General features: G+C 35.8%; 1 protein-coding gene across 11 annotated transcripts in view; it reads right to left on the reverse strand.

Annotated features, from left to right (window-relative positions):
* Positions 1 to 13,756, reverse strand: part of ptprma (protein tyrosine phosphatase receptor type Ma) — an 815,060-nt gene that overhangs the window by 141,859 nt on the left and 659,445 nt on the right. For all 11 annotated transcript variants that reach the window (XM_039754798.1, XM_039754797.1, XM_039754796.1 and 8 more), the window contains one exon: positions 194 to 345. In XM_039754798.1, coding sequence (XP_039610732.1) covers positions 194 to 345 — 152 coding nt within the window. The remainder of the gene's footprint in view (positions 1 to 193; positions 346 to 13,756) is intronic.

Genomic DNA, 13,756 nt, shown 5'->3' on the forward strand with positions numbered 1-13,756 from the left:
ACTGTATATTAGGTTAATTGTTATGATACAGAAATATATATTCCTTTCTTACACTATTCTTTGTAATGTGAAAGTTCTGAATAATTCAGATTATTTCTTCACATGACAAAACAATATCCCTGACAAAGAAAAGTGAACACAGGCATGGTTTCCTGAAAAAAGTATGTTGTATTTGCATTGATACTATACTCACGTCTCCCATTAAGGTTGTGGGTGTCCATGAAGGAGAATGCCTCATCACAATTTGTTCCCTGTTCAGTGTAACTTTTGTCCATTGAGTTCACCATCACGGTCATTTCTTGCCGTGTGCTACTTAACGTCTCTTTCCTCTTCTTTGCCAGTTTTCTTCAAGCAAGCAAGCAAACAAACAAATAAATAAATAAATCATAGGGTCAATACAGCCTTATATACATTTAATTTAACAACACTCCACCCACTCCACTGTCAAACTTATTACATGATGCAATTTTACAAGCTATTATTCATTGACAGTTGAAGAGAATTGTTGCTGCAAGTCAATTATTCCCCAGAACATCAAGTCAAGGGGGAGTTTACAAACCAGTTATGTTTGAAAAATTGTCACACAAGATAGATAGGGAGACAGTGTGATTAGATATAGTGATATTATTCTGTGGGATTCATACCAGCAGCTACAAGTCAAAGCTGTTCTGTCATTAAAGCTTTGTATACTGAAGGCTGATGTATAGCAAAGCTGAGCTGAAAGGCAGTGTTTCAAATCTGACGACAAATACATTTCAACTTCATAACATAATATAAGATATTAATCAGATAAGACACAGGGTGAGCATTTAGACATAAACGTACAAATCTGGAATCAGTTTCACATGCAAAAGAAATCATTTGTCTCAGGATATTGACAGCTGTAAACATTCTACAGTTGCTCTGTAATCTAAATGTTAATGAGAATGCCAGAATTAATCAACATTCAAAATTATTAATTTCTTTACAAGAGAAACTCTCCCCTTCCCTGTAAAAAAACACAAAAATTAGTTAAGAGTTTGAGTAAGAGTTTATTTTACCCTTTACATAACAGCAAAATGCCAGAATGATGTATCAGTCAGCAATGGTGGGGTTATTCAGTGACACACAGTGGCATTCACACTAACAAGAAGCATCTTTTAAAATCCCATGTGATTTTGTCTTGTTAGTAAAACAGAAAAGGGAACAATCCTGAAAACTAGCTGATAGATAATAGGCAGAAAAGAACAGGAGAAAGGTAAGTAACTCTGAAAATAAAAAAAAATGCTTTCAATTGCCTAGTGATGCTAAGATGCATTTAAAGCTTTTAGAACTTACTAATGTGGTTGAAATGTGCTTTTAAAGTGAAAATGATGGGTACTTTTGTATTACATTAATTTTGTGAGATTTAACAAACAAGACAGGATGATTTTATTGACAGGTTTTATTTTAAGAAATACTTCATTCTTCAAGTACAGTGTATTAAGGTTTCTTTTGAAATGTTGGGGCTGCCTCAATCTACATTTCAATAGATTGATTATAAAAATCAGTCCACCCATGAAGTGCCATATTGATATCAAAGAAAGGGAGGAAATGGTGAAATTTGTAGAAGAGATGGGTAGACCAGGGAAAGCAGGTGTAAAAATGTGTTGATATCACTTTAGATTAGGTGTCCTTAATTAAGCTGTACTTAACATGTAATTAACTGTATAATTACAGAGTAACTAGGTGTTATGATCTTGTATTTACTGTGTAAAATACAGTATAACACTGTAATTTAATACTCAATTCTATTTGTTATTCCACAATTTTTATTGTGGAATAACAATTACACTTGAGTGTTTAACCACAGCATTACACTGAATTACACAGTACATACAAGGTAATTACAAGGTTGCCTAGGATTTGTAGTACAGAAGGGCATCGCTGTTGAGGGCCTTTGGGTGCTGCCAGCGGAGCAGTTGGAAGAGGACCTCCCTGTTATGGGCAATATCCATGTGACCCAGAAGTGCTTCTGTCATGCAGGTTTTTGGCACCAGAAGTACTCCCAGGTCCTTGATAAAAGGAAGCATCTTGCTTCACCCAGGGAGATGGAGTCGGGAGGTAGAGGACCAGGCTTGCCTTGAGGAGAGTGGCGGAATTACTATATTGGATGGTGCTTGTGATTCTGTGTTGAAAGAAGAACCTATGGAAGGTAAAGTAAAATATGCTTCATTTTTACCCTTGACTGTGTTTGTGCACTTGTGTTTGGAGTCAGGGGCTCTGGGGCACCCCCTTTTGCTACCATTAAACCATAACTGTGAAATGCAGCTAAGATGTTCCCAAAAATGTCAATGAATAAATAACTGCAAGTTCATGTCAGACAGAGACAGGTTTCAACCTTTACATAATCAATGCCCACTGATGCTTTTATGGTTAAAGACATTCATTAAGTGTTTAGGTTGAAAAACTGGTTTGATTTGACTAAAAGTACTTCAATATTGAAAGAAATGTTAAGGCTGCCAGACTACTCAATTAATCTAATGTCTGTTACAGAGAGAAATAATGAAGGGCAACCCAACTGTCTTTCAGCAGCACCATGGCTTAAGCAACCTCCATTTCAGTACTTGACAAACAGCTGAAGCAAGGTTAAACATTTAATTCCCCCCCCCCACCACCTGTCAAAATATAAAACTAATTTGAGTCTGCGATACATAAAAAGTGATTTTTGACTCTTAGTGTCATTCTTTGGAGTAGCTTTTTATGTGTCACATTTCTTTCAGAAATTACACACGTTTCAAAATCTTCACGTAGTAAATAGTAGCAATCTGATCTAACTTAAAACTAATTTAGTTTTGGATAATGGGTGTATAGGAAATTGTTATGAACATGTTTGACAAATATATGGTATAACAAGGCTATTAAATATTATGTTCAGATTCTCTTAATTACCCAAATCACTAAAAACTTCATGACAGAACATGTGTATACATTTACTGCCACTCTGACCGATCTGTATATAACCTTTCATGATCAAGCAAGGAAATTGAACAAAAGTGATACAGCCAGTGAGGATAGACCCCACTGTGGACCCAATGAAGTTCATGAGAACAAATGGAGAAGTGTTTGAGAAGTAGAAGCACTATTGAGTCTATTTGAAAAGAAATGTTGTGACCACTTCAGTTTGTCAGTGGTTTTCTATTGAAGAAATTTAACCCTGCTTAGTCTTTCAACTGCATCCTTCCAATGTAGATGCATCTGCTTCCAGAAATGTATGACCAGGTCCTTGGTGTTTCAGACTTTGTAAGGGTGAGATTATTGCTCAGGCACCATTGAGTCAGCAGTTAATCCTCCTCTCTATATGTGGTCTCATCCTTGTTGGTGATCAGGCCTGTGATGATGGAGTTTTGGCTACACAGTCAGAGGTGAATATGGAGTACAGACAGGTGATCAGTATACTAGTATGTGGAATAGCTTTGTTGAGGAATAGCGTGGTGGATGTGGTGCAACCAGTCCACACTTGCTGAGGTCTGTTGACTAGAAAATACCTCAGGGAACTACTGGTGTTGTCCTGCTAGAATTCTCCCTCATCAGCCACAGGTATCCCTGCAGCTCCTTGTTAAGGAGTCATGGAAACAACAGAATACAGAAGGCAGCAGAAACCTGACTAAGAGATGTGGATGTATTCTGCTGTCACTATCTATCAGCATGGGGTAGAGCAATATCTTATCCTGTATCACACTGCCCTTTCATTAGTGATTCAACCTAGAATCACAAATTTTGAGGATCCTTCCATTATTAGTATTCTGTTACAGATCTATTGCGCCTGACCTCCTGTTCTGGATGCAAAAAAAGTCAAGCCCAGACCCTAATTACCTTTACACTGTCCATAACTACTATATTTTGCCTGTTCTCTTGGGCCTATTAAGACTTTTCAATCTAGTTCAATTTACTCATGTACTGCACACTTCCATTTATAGACTTAGAGCTTTGTACACAAATAAAATACTAAATTAGTTTTAACCAAACAGAAATGCTACAATAAATCTATGTACAGACCTTTTTTTTAAATTAGGTTCTTAATGCACTTAAATTTGAAAAATTTTATTGAATATTATTAATAATATATACATTAGGGCTAAATGGCAATCATGAGGAGAGAAATAAAATTCCAATCTATACTGTCCTTGGTAAACTGGTCATTTAGCCTATCCATGATTAATATAAAAAAAAAAATCAAACTCTGCCATATCTTCGTCAAATATAACTACAAAGAAATTTTAACAAAAAATGTGCTACATTTTATTACTTTTTCACAATAATAGAACCAGCTTCAGAATAGAAATTAGTGACACTTTGTTACTAAGATGATAGCCATCACACGTGTATTCAAAACACCCACCCTTTATGTATTTTCTGTTGTAGTAAGTAGCATTCCATTATATTTGAATCATTATCCAATCCTTTGATTTTAGGAGTTGAATGCAATTAAACATGCATGCCTGCCAGTGCGTCAGCTGACATTCAGTTTAATGTTCATACCAGTCAAAGAGCTTTCCTTCTAGTTGAAAAAGCCACAGGGTTCAGCTTACTTAATCGATTGCTCCTCTTATTATCAAACCATACTATCTTGATTTACTGTTTAGCTTACCATTTTTAAAGCCATTACAGTGCTGCAAACAGCCAACTGTGGAAGCACTGGCTACAGAACAAGAATTAAGTGGGAGTGGGATGTGTGGTCACAGTGGTGTACACTCATGTACACACTCAATCATATTAGATCAATATAGAATTAATAATTTTGATTTTGGGGTCAGGGGTTAAACCATAGTACCTGTAGAAAACCCACATGAACATGTAACTGACCTGAGGTCTCTAGACATTTGAGGCAGTAGAACTAACCACTAGTTCATCAAATTGCTGCACCTGGATTGACATTTTTTGTAAGTAAAAAAAAATCTGTATTTGAAAAATATCTAACTTTATCAACTTTATTAATATTTTATTTTAAATTTCAACTGATAACAAACATGCCTACTGGTGTCTCTGTGATACTGACAGGATTGCTGTTTCTTAATGTTTATTTTTAAAACTGGTTTACAACTACAGCCCTTGCTTTACTTTACTGATAGATTTAATATTGAGTTACTCAGTTATCACTGTTTCTTCTGGCATTAATCTGACAGCACTAATACTTTGGCTCTGATATTGATTTTTAATCTAATGTGAATATACTTAGGCAGTATTTGGAAGAGTAATTGAAAGGATTAAATCAAAATAATGGAATTATGAAGCCTAATTTGAGGCTGTATCAACAATGAGTAGGCCTGTCATAATGATAATGAATCATCTTCATTTTTACACATTATTGCTAATAGACTATCTGGCAAAACCACCTAAAAGCATTGGGAAAAAATACAATGAACACATGCACTACTGTAGATTAACAGAAAAAACACACGTTTGTAAATGTTTTAAGGGAGTCTTAGTCAGTCAAGTCACTACCTTAAACATTAATAAACACTGAGAAATACAACATGAAATTACTACGACAAACAAAAGAAAAACAAAACAGATCATGGTTAACAAAATATTCATTCAGGTACCCGACATGTTTATCCCCATTACAAAAGTAGAGCTGGAGACTGTGTGTGTGTGCCTAAAGACCACCTTCCTGGCTCTGTTGAGGTAAGCAGTACCACTTTGGGCCTAAAGAGTGCACTCAAATGGACAGTCTCTCCTTTTCTACCAGCAGGTCTTAGAGTTTATCCAGTAACTTCAACTCAGTAACTAGCCTCAGCTACCAGAACTGGCCTTTCCTCTTCCTGTTGGGACTCAATAAACCTGAACGATTCTGGGGAAAGGTGTCTGACTTTGGACCAGGGACCCATTCTAAAGAAGTCTTCGATGAGTGGCCTGTGCCTCACTGAGCTGGGAACCCATTTTTTTGGGTTGCTTCAAGCAGCTTTTTCTGTTATGCCATCACATATGATTTTTATTTGTTTTGCTGCCTGAACATTAGACGCAGCTCTGCTATTCTGTCCACCAGTCACAAGATAAAATGGCAGTCAAAAGCACAAGACAGAAGATGTCTTATACAATGAAAAAAAAAATTACAACCAGCTTGATACCACATTTAAGCGTACAAATAAATTGGAAATCTTGGAGGTAATCTATGGAGCACATACTGGAAATGAATGATAAACTTCCCTAGACTCAAAACTGGCACACTATATGGCAGCATGACCTACCCTAGGAAATATAATTTTTATATGAAAATAACTGACTTTTTTGGATGTGGGGGTAGTTGAGTGCCAGAATTACCAGCTCATTAATACTGCTTTCAAGTAGGGACATGGGTAATGGCTGTGATTTTTCTCTTCACGGGTTTCCTCAAACATCTGAAGGACATGCAATAAGAGATAAGGCAGAATTGTTTCCAAGCCTTGTGCCCGATATTGCTTAAGCAGGTTTGAGAATGTGTCTGTGTGTACCAATTGTTTTACTATTAAATAAAGCATCTTGTTAAAAAATACATGTATATTCATGTAAAAGGTTGGAAGCAGCAATGAATTACCAAGAGGACAGAACTGTTTCAATTTAAAGAGGAGCTGGCTCAATCTAAAACTAAATCCTACAGACACCAGCAGGATCATTTTGGGTATAGAGTACAATGCACTCTAAATATTAAAATGTAATAGACTTCTTATATTGTACTATTAAATGTGGAATTTAAAAAAGGAAAAAGCAAAAAGAAGTTGGGGTTATTATAACCTAACTTTAATGGCAATATTTCCAAATTACGTATTGTATGAATATCGGATTTTATCCATATATTTCTCAAGGTGCAATGCATTTTATTCCAATTGTATTTGTATATTCGGCAGAGATCTGTATTTAGTGCACATGGTAAGATTTACCAGATTCTTTTAACAGGCAGCACAAATATATCCACCATGTACCTGTTACCTTGTTAATTGTGGATTTTGGGGAGAAATTAAAACAAACATATTAAGTTGCCATTTTTTAAAATACCTGTGGTGGGCTGGCGCCCTGCCCGGGGTTTGTTTACTGCCTTGCGCCCTGTGCTGCCTGGGATTGGCTCCAGCAGATCCCCGTGACCCTGTAGTTAGGATATAGTGGGTTGGATAATGGATGGATGTATTATTTAAAGTACTCCGGAAGAAAACACCACAGCTTCTTGCCATAAAATGTGTTTCTTCTCTTAGTCCTTCAATTTAAATCACTCATTGCTGGGTAACATTCAGACTATTGTTTGTCTTAATGACTTTTATTTAGCACCTTATGCAATTGAGGTAGAACCTTGGGCTCAAAACTCTTACATATTTTCCCTTAATCATCAAAAATAAATGCAACTATAGGGAGTTGTATTACAAGCATATTACTTTCCAGTTTGGAAAACCACATCAAAGTAGGAAAATTCTATAGGTTATAATGAATAAATGAAGAAACATATGCTTGATTTATATTTGCTTGAAGCATTTAAATTATTAGTGTGAAAAAGTTCACTTCTTACACTGGAGAAAGATACTGATTTTCTAAATGAAATGATGGCAAATATGCCTTCACTTTTTTGCACATAAGTAAACTAACTGGAATGGAAACGCTTTATTAATTTTCCAAAAAACTTCAGAGGAAAAACAGAAATTGATACTGGAACTAAACAGCTACTCTGCATGCCAGTATGGTACTTTGAATGGTACTCCAGAAGTAAATCCTTCAAGCTTCCTAGAATCAAAGAGTGTGGTACCCTGGGAGAAAGTGTGCAGGTTTCCTTTACAATAATTGAGCAAAATACGGTATGTGATTTCAACCACTGACTGTTAGCTACCAGGGGCCAGGCAACTTGGTTGCAGTTTTTCAGTGTTATTTTTTGACTGTATATTGATATTGATTCACATATATAAGACCTAACGTACACTCTGAGTTACATCTATTTATTATAAAATGATTACTTATCCAATAATTTGGACTAAGCTCTCACTGCATTAATTACACAGAGATTTCACTGCACACATTCATATCAGTTCTATTCAAAATGGAAACAATAACTGACCATTCAGATTCATGTGATTGTAAAGCTCGAGCCTATCTACATCAACATGCATAAAATACCTATTGCAAAAGAGTGAAAAAAAAAGTGAAAAATGCAGTGCACAGGAGGAAAACGTGTAACTCAACATCTTCACCCAAGTTGCATTTCATGGCTGTAAGGGACTCTATCAGTAATACTGAGGTCTGGTCTTTATATAAAAGTTTAGACTTCATATTTTGTGTCCTTGGCTAAAAAACAGAACATACACATACATTTTTTAGAATGCTTCAGAATTTCGGACAAACAAATAAAGCAACTGTCAGATCACAACATGCACTAACTCTAGGATTTAGTTATTATCTGGTGGCTCTGAGGCCAGGGTTCTGCACTGGCAATCGGAATGTTGCCGTTTTGAATCCCGTAAATGCCAAAAGGGACTTTGCTCTGTTGAGCCCTTCAGCAAGGCCCTTAACCTGCAATTGCTGAGCGCTTTGAGTAGTGAGAAAAGTGCTATATAAATTCAAAGAATTATTATTATTATCTGTAAACCTGGATGACCAGCAAGTGCATGGGGTTGACTTTTTATCCTGTTGCAACAGTGACATCATATGCCACACCGTGTTCCTCCATCTGGTTCTCCATAGTAGCATTTTGACAACAAAATCCACACAATGAAAATGGCTATTGGAAAACCAAAATGGCATCAATAAAGATTTAATTTTTTCAACTGCCTAAAAGCAATTTCTAACGTAAAATTAAATGCCTGAAATGGATTCTACACCACCAAAAATCAATATTTATATTCATTGACTAAGAAATAAAGGTTGAATAAGCAAGAAATGAAAAGAAAACAAAACTCTTTCAGTGTGGTGATCTGCTTTCATTTTAGTTTTCATTGTCAGTTTCATTTTTGTGATAAATTGTTTACAGTGCATTAACAGCAAAGGCTATATGTCTTGGGTGGCCATACTGGGCCACCATTTAGTTCTTTGCAGAGAGCTGTCATACTGTATGTGCCAGCACTGGTAAAGCAGGAAAGACACAGAATAATACATGGATTTGCTTTCAAATACAGGCATTAAAACAGAGAATTTGAAAAAGGATATTAAAAATATGAATCATGACTGGCTACCCAAATCAGCAGCAGTTTTCCCATCTCACTCAAGCCTCCCAAACAAGCAGTATGCTCTGGCCAGCCCAAAACAAACCGATTGACTGCCCAGTTTAGTATTGGCTCAGGCAGAATCTGCGCACAATATACAGTATACAGTGCTGGGAGTAACGGCAGCCTTGAATGAGGGATAGATTTCCATATGTTTGTACAATAAAAGATAACATATTATTTTTGTTATTATTCTTTTGGCCCATATATAATACTGGGTAAGTACAGACACAGCTAGTTACATGTGGATTTTGATGAGGTAAAGACAGTTAACTTGCCCACAAGCACTTCACACCAAATTATTAAAGGAATTCCTAATTTCTAAACACTTCCTAGCCAAAATCACAACAAAAAGAATGGTATGTTGGAAACTATAATGGGTTGTCTGATTGCATCAGTTTGCTGGGAGGCATGGCATTACTACAATTACTCCTTCAGAATGGAAAACACAGGTGTAGAGCAGATGAAAAATGCAAAGGATGCCTCTTTTCAGCTATCTTCAGATGCTGAAACATCTTTCTTTGAACTTAACAACGGGTTCTTCATCACTTCAGGTTTTTTCTTTTTTTTTTGTTGCTAAATCAGACCAAGTTATAATTTGACAAATACAAGAAAAAAGTCCTGCTGACAATGCGAAATTCCATGTGGGTGCAAAACAGTACCATTGCCTTTTTGCTATGAATAAAATATATCAAGGCAATATTAAAAAGCTGCCTCTGTGAATTCTGATATTTTAAAAGAACTGTTCTTTAAAAGTGGAAGGTTTCATCTGTACAGCTATGTAAAATGTGCTTAGGTGGAGAGTTTATGGTTTTTACACTTATTATACTGTATGCTACATAAACCACCAGACCCATAAAATGACAAGATGTATATCTTTCACACAGGGCTCAGCACTCCAATTATTTATGAACCAAAGACATACATAGCATCTCTGCATAGTTAACAAGCGCTAGAGGCATGTTCATCCATACAATTATCTAAATTATGGTCATGAAGCCTATAATATTTTGTAATTAAGATTCTATCAAGTGACTGATATTTAAAGGCATTGCCTACAATTTACAGCACAAACGAGAAAACCAAGCTCCAAGACTATGCCCTGGATCAGATCTTTTCTGAATGTAAGCAGAACCAAAAAAATTTACAGAATCAGTCCAAAACCACCCAAAAATAAACCTATTAACTATGAAAAAGCTCAAACTTGAAACCCCTTCACTTTATAGTTTTATTTTGTTTCTTAAATCTCACCTATGAATCACCACAATGAATACATTTTCCTGTTTATCTGCTTAAGTATTTCAAATAAAATATTTTGCTGGAATGCTAATTCATAAACCTATAATGTTGTACACCATATATTTACCAATGCTGATAACAGAGTTTAGGTTGGCTCCGGGGTTCACTGACATAAGGAGCTGCTAAAAGTGAGTTCTAGCCTGGTATTATTACAGCAAAGTTATCTGAGCTTAGAAATGATTCTCAGTGCTTAGATAGAAGTGACTCCAGGTTCGGCTTTCAAGTCACTTTGCAATGAGTAGATTTATTACACTAGAGTTGGAAGAGTGGAATGAACACTTAACTAGAAAGTGTGGTTGAGGTCTGGAAACAGAAAGATAGAGCTGGAAGTGATTGATGTGATGCTGTAATGAGTTAGTGTGAGAGCCACTCCCCAGGATAGACACGGTACATAAGTTTTTCAGTTAGGCCTAGTGAAGAAAAAAGTGTTGTTTTTTTCTCTCCGGTCTAGCACTTTGAATTCTCTATTTTGTGTATCCCTTCCTCACTGTAGTTTACTTTGGTAATAAGAGCAACATTTTCAGTTCATCTAATCCTTCGGTGTATTGTTCTGGTGCTATTACAAGGATTCTGTTCTGTCACAGGAATATATCATGCCCAGCTTCTACACTAGCTTGTAGTCTGATCATGTCAGTTAACAAGAAGCTAAGAAACCCCAGGATTTGTCAGTACTTGAGGGGAGATCAATATAGAAAAAACAGTTTGCTGCTGAAAGGGTCAACTGAGTGCCAATCTTCTTGTGGACCAGAAGACCCATACACACAGCACACTGTTGTAATTTGTGGGAGACTTTAAATTGGGTTCTCTACTATATGTGGACAATGATAATCCCACACCAATGTTATGGTAGAGTAAGAAATGTCCCCCTAGTGGTCAGGCTAAAGCCGCTTTGTACAGCTTAATATCTCCACCTTATGTGAAGCATAAAAAACATGCAGAAGTTGGACTGATGGAGGATATGAAGACTCCTGATAAATGATCTTGATGTGTACAATAAGGAAATCACCATATAAAATGATAATTATTAACTGGTCTTGTGTTTTTAAAATGACATCTTTCTGTTCAGTGACACTTCCAGGAATAACATGTCTTTTTCTGATTAAATTGAAGAATTAGTTTTATCACACAATTGAACACAAAACCCTCTTTTGTAGTTACAATGCAACCCAGGAACTCAAACAGCTGTATCCTCATTATGCATTATGTTAAAAACTATAATTTGCATTTCTTATATTATTCTGATCAGGTGCAATTTACTTTTCATGTTAATTTCATATCACAGTTTTAATTGGCAAGGTAAACTTAACAATTTATTTTCCAGCTTCTTTGTCAATTATGTTTTCATTGAAATGCAGAAGTGGACAGAAAAAATACAGGTGCTTTGCTGTCAATAAAACAATGCTTAAATTCATAGTGATCTCAGTCAAGAAAAAGATAACATGCTTTTCCTCTTCATGTTTGTGACACAAGGGGATCATAATCATTTACCCATTTTCTGAACCTATCCATTTCATTTGTTTTCTAAATCTGTACATTCCAGTGTAAAAGAAGTCAGAGTGCCAGCAGAATCCTGCATTTGACACTAGTCAGTCTCATCAAGCTCACTTATATGGGGTGACATAGCGCTGCCAATCAGCCTAAAATGCATATCTATCCAATGTGGGAGGAAAACCTGAGGGTGCAGTTAGATCTGAAAAAACATCTGTTAGTTAAATGTGCAGGACTGGATGTACAAAACATAACTGCTAGATTTTTAAAGGTGCAAGTATCCCGAAGTATTTTTAAACCTCAAAACATTTGGAAAAAAATATTCAGCAGAGTCAAAAGTGTCTACAATTGTCACTTGCTCTATCATACTTTTATTCTCTATTACCACACACAATGGAGGGGATGCTCTCCTAGTATTTGGTGGTTAGAAACAGATAATAATCTGTTAATTTAACTACCCTGCATGGAAGTAGAACAGGTTAAGTGTTGAGATAGGGTTGGCTGCTGCTAATTATATTTTCTCATTGTATAAAAGTCATAGTGAAGAAAATGACCTGAATTTACTTATCTCTCCCATTCTCATTTTCAAAAATATTAAAAACAGCAAATCTGGACAAAAGGACACAGACTGACTAAAAAAGTACATTTAGATCACACTTAGCTCATAGGGAATTTTCATTTCATATATAAGAAATTTTATTCTCGTGTTACTGTTATTGGCAGTTCTATATATAATACAGTAAGCAACATAGAGTGTAGTGATTTATATAGTAGTCTAGGAAAAACTGCATCAAAGTGGAATCAGCAGTGCAAGCTTAAGGGGGATATTGAGAGTATCATGAACTGTTTAGAATGGTAAATTAAAATGAAAAATGATTTCTGACAGAGAAGTATTAACTAACAATGTGTTTTGTATAATGTATGCAAAAAATAAAAATAATGAAAGGTTTTCAGTGTATGAACACAAGCCTTGCAAGTGGGCAAGAAACCAACCAATTCAACATTGTACTGAGAAAAACAAGTTCAGTACATCAGCAAAATCATAGTCAGGGTGTAGCAAGAAAGACAAAAACCAGCAAAGGCACATAAACTCAACCAAATAATTAAGCCAAGGGTCTAGGTTAAAAAGCACAGAAATAAGGCCATCACCAGTGAACAATTAGTATATTAATAATCCAAAGGGTTTCTGGGTAGTACTCCAAACTTGGACAAAAAAGGAAGTTCACGACACTGGCCTTTAAAACTGTTGTGCTAATGACATTGGAAAGTTACACCGAAAAAGTTAAAGGGCGAAACTTAGATGCAAGATCTTGAGTTTTGTCACAACCACTCTCATCTCAAACATTATACCCACATGGTACAGTGGCATACAGAAGACTTTAACACTGCTTCTAGACAGCTCAAGGATTTTAGGTTTAGCCAATGACTCCGTTGGTCCTGAATGCTCTCCCTGTTGCTGTGTGGATTTTATTCTGGGCATCTCAGCTTTCTTACACGTTCTAAAAATGTGCCATATACATTGATTTGGAACTCTAAATCAAACCTGCATAAATGTATATGATTGTTTCTTGAGCTTCTGTAACAAAACATGTTTATAATTTAGTGACAAATAAAATTTAACATGATTTGATTTTTTTTATTAGTAAGTAGTTCTGACTCTCCACTGCCCTATATTAAATAAGCCAGGTTAAGAAAATGACTGAATGAATAAATACATATAAATAACTTAAAACTCTTGAATTCAGTAAAAAAGTGAATTAATTTGTTCACAACTCTGGCCATAATCACTGAAA

This window comes from Polypterus senegalus, chromosome 5, assembly GCF_016835505.1.
Source record: "Polypterus senegalus isolate Bchr_013 chromosome 5, ASM1683550v1, whole genome shotgun sequence".
Lineage (NCBI taxonomy): Eukaryota > Metazoa > Chordata > Cladistia > Polypteriformes > Polypteridae > Polypterus > Polypterus senegalus.